We start from the raw sequence: 2,340 nt of genomic DNA on the forward strand, positions 1-2,340 counted from the left end.
AGCAAACATACATACTGTTTCTCAGGATTGTTATTAAGTCAAAGAGCATTCCTGACAACAAGTGTATATTAATGAGGAAAAAAATACAATTCCAGAGATTGATTTTAGGTAAAATTTCATGGTAATTTTTCCTAAAATTTCCATCAGGGTAACCATTTCCAACGGCCTCCAGGAAAAGAACCTGAAGGCCATTGAGTGACGCTATAAAAACCTCCTCTTGGAATGAGTCCTGTATTTGAAAGAGTGTAAGACGCACCCCCCTTTTACAAAGACATTACTGAAAATAAAATTTCACTATATATGATCATGAATGTACCGAAATTCAATGTCAGGGGGAAGACATTGTACAACTCCATACAATTTCTGTAGTAAATGCAATAGAAAATAATATCAATGTTCAGTAAAGAATAAAAAGGAAAGAAGCAAAGACAATTCTTGAAATCTCATGCACCTATAAAATCAAAGACCAGCATTTCATTGAGTTTTGACATGACAACCAGCAAGAAAAAGTGATAATGTATACAAACTACATATCCAGTTTGTACAGCCCTGTAATATATGTTTTAGTTTGTATCATTACAGCCTAGAAAATCCTCTCCAAGGGCAGGTACCAGTAATTTATCATGGACACCCAAAAAAAAAGATAAATAAAATGTTTTACTACTTCAGATGCAACTCTGGCTATCACAGCAACCAAGCATTCCCTTAGATTTCTTTATGAAAATTAAGTAGTATTCTACAAAAGTGCTGACAATGATATTCTAAACTGGTAAAAAGGACAATTTACACAAAAGTGTGATAAACTGCTCATAAAGTGCTTTTCAAATTATCATCCCAATGGCCTTTGTGCTACTTTATTAATGTTGGTGAGTTTTAATTCCTTTGTCATTCAATAAGTCATTTTTCCACTCAATCTTCAAACAAGCCATTCAAAACCTTTATCAAATTCCTCGTCCATTGGTATACAGCTAGAATAATCAACATGTTCCAGTTGAGAAGCAATCACAGATATATAACTACTGCCAATTGCCTCAGACCTACGAAGAGTATAACTACAGAAGTGTCATGATCCCATTATTTCTTTTGCATTTCCTCTGCTACTAATTGTTAACCCCTCTGGTTGCCATGCAGTAGTGAAGTTCCTAGCAAGTGCATATGCTTGCCTAGAAGTGTGAGGAGGGAAAATATGTTCCCATTGTTCTGAGTTCGTACCTCCTTTTTTTCTCACATGCAGTAATGTAATTATCAGAGTTAAATTGTCATACCTGGAAAAGACTGCTTAAGTGATGAGAGCATCTATATCATCTAATGGAGGTAGGAAAACTAGCATAATATGAAACATTCCTAGGTACATCAGGGTAGCCAGCCTGCCACTTAATGTCACACCAGAGTGCAAGCATGGGGGCTTCCAGAGGTAGAAATACAATTCATGATAGGAAGATGATCAATATTCTTTGACAGCAGATTTGAAAGAAGCATTCTCTGCTCTTCTAAGTTGATTTCATATCATCCAATGCTGTTTACAGAAGGTGCTGCTGCATTTGCCAAGCCAAACAAATGCAAAATGCTGAATTTATAATATGCCTTCAGCTAAGTGTAAGAAAGATGTTTTCATATGAAAACCATGGAACTATAGTATATCATTTTGCAAGTAAGGATATTCATTCTCCCATATGCATCCTAGAGGTTCTAAAAACATGGGAAACATGATTCATGAAACCCATGTTTGTAATGCTTTGGGATAGAGGTCTGAAATCAGTTTTCTGCTGACATACATTTAGACCACAGCCCTAAAAATACAGCTATGCACAATTTCTCACAATTTGATACCACAGCTTCAACAGGCCAATACAATACAAAATCTCTCCAGCTCACCAGCAGTATAACAAATATGATCTATATTTACAGTATATAGATCTCTCACCTCACCAGCAGTATAACAAATATGATCTATATTTACAGTATATAATATCTTCCTTCCTAAACCATTTGGTGTATTGCATTCAGCCCTAACTGCACAGAATATTTACTAACCTTATATAACTCTTCCACTTCACCATGAACTCTCTTGAAATGGCATACACTTGTCTCCCTGGGTCACGCATGGGGTGTGGTCGTTTTCTTTCTTGAAACAGGTTACTCAGCTGCTTCTTCTGTTGGCGCCCACTATCACAAGCTCGGACAGACTCTTCTAATTTTGCCTATGACAGACAAAAATGAGATAAATGTACAGCTAATTCATATTGATAAGAGCATATGTGTGGGGCAGGTGGAAGTGTGTGGGTTTGTCAAGAATTCATGATAAACAAATTAAAGCTAAAATGGAAGAAGTAACATCCC

At 36.2% G+C, this 2,340-nt stretch overlaps 1 protein-coding gene across 1 annotated transcript in view; it reads right to left on the minus strand.

The window, feature by feature from the left end:
- LOC119593792 overlaps positions 1–2,340 on the minus strand; it is a gene marked incomplete in the record, with an annotated part of 129,698 nt that overhangs the window by 99,130 nt on the left and 28,228 nt on the right. Inside the window, 1 exon segment of the mRNA XM_037942816.1 lies at positions 2,035–2,201. Coding sequence (XP_037798744.1) covers positions 2,035–2,201 — 167 coding nt within the window.

Source organism: Penaeus monodon, chromosome 32 (assembly GCF_015228065.2).
Source record: "Penaeus monodon isolate SGIC_2016 chromosome 32, NSTDA_Pmon_1, whole genome shotgun sequence".
Classification (NCBI taxonomy): Eukaryota; Metazoa; Arthropoda; class Malacostraca; order Decapoda; family Penaeidae; genus Penaeus; species Penaeus monodon.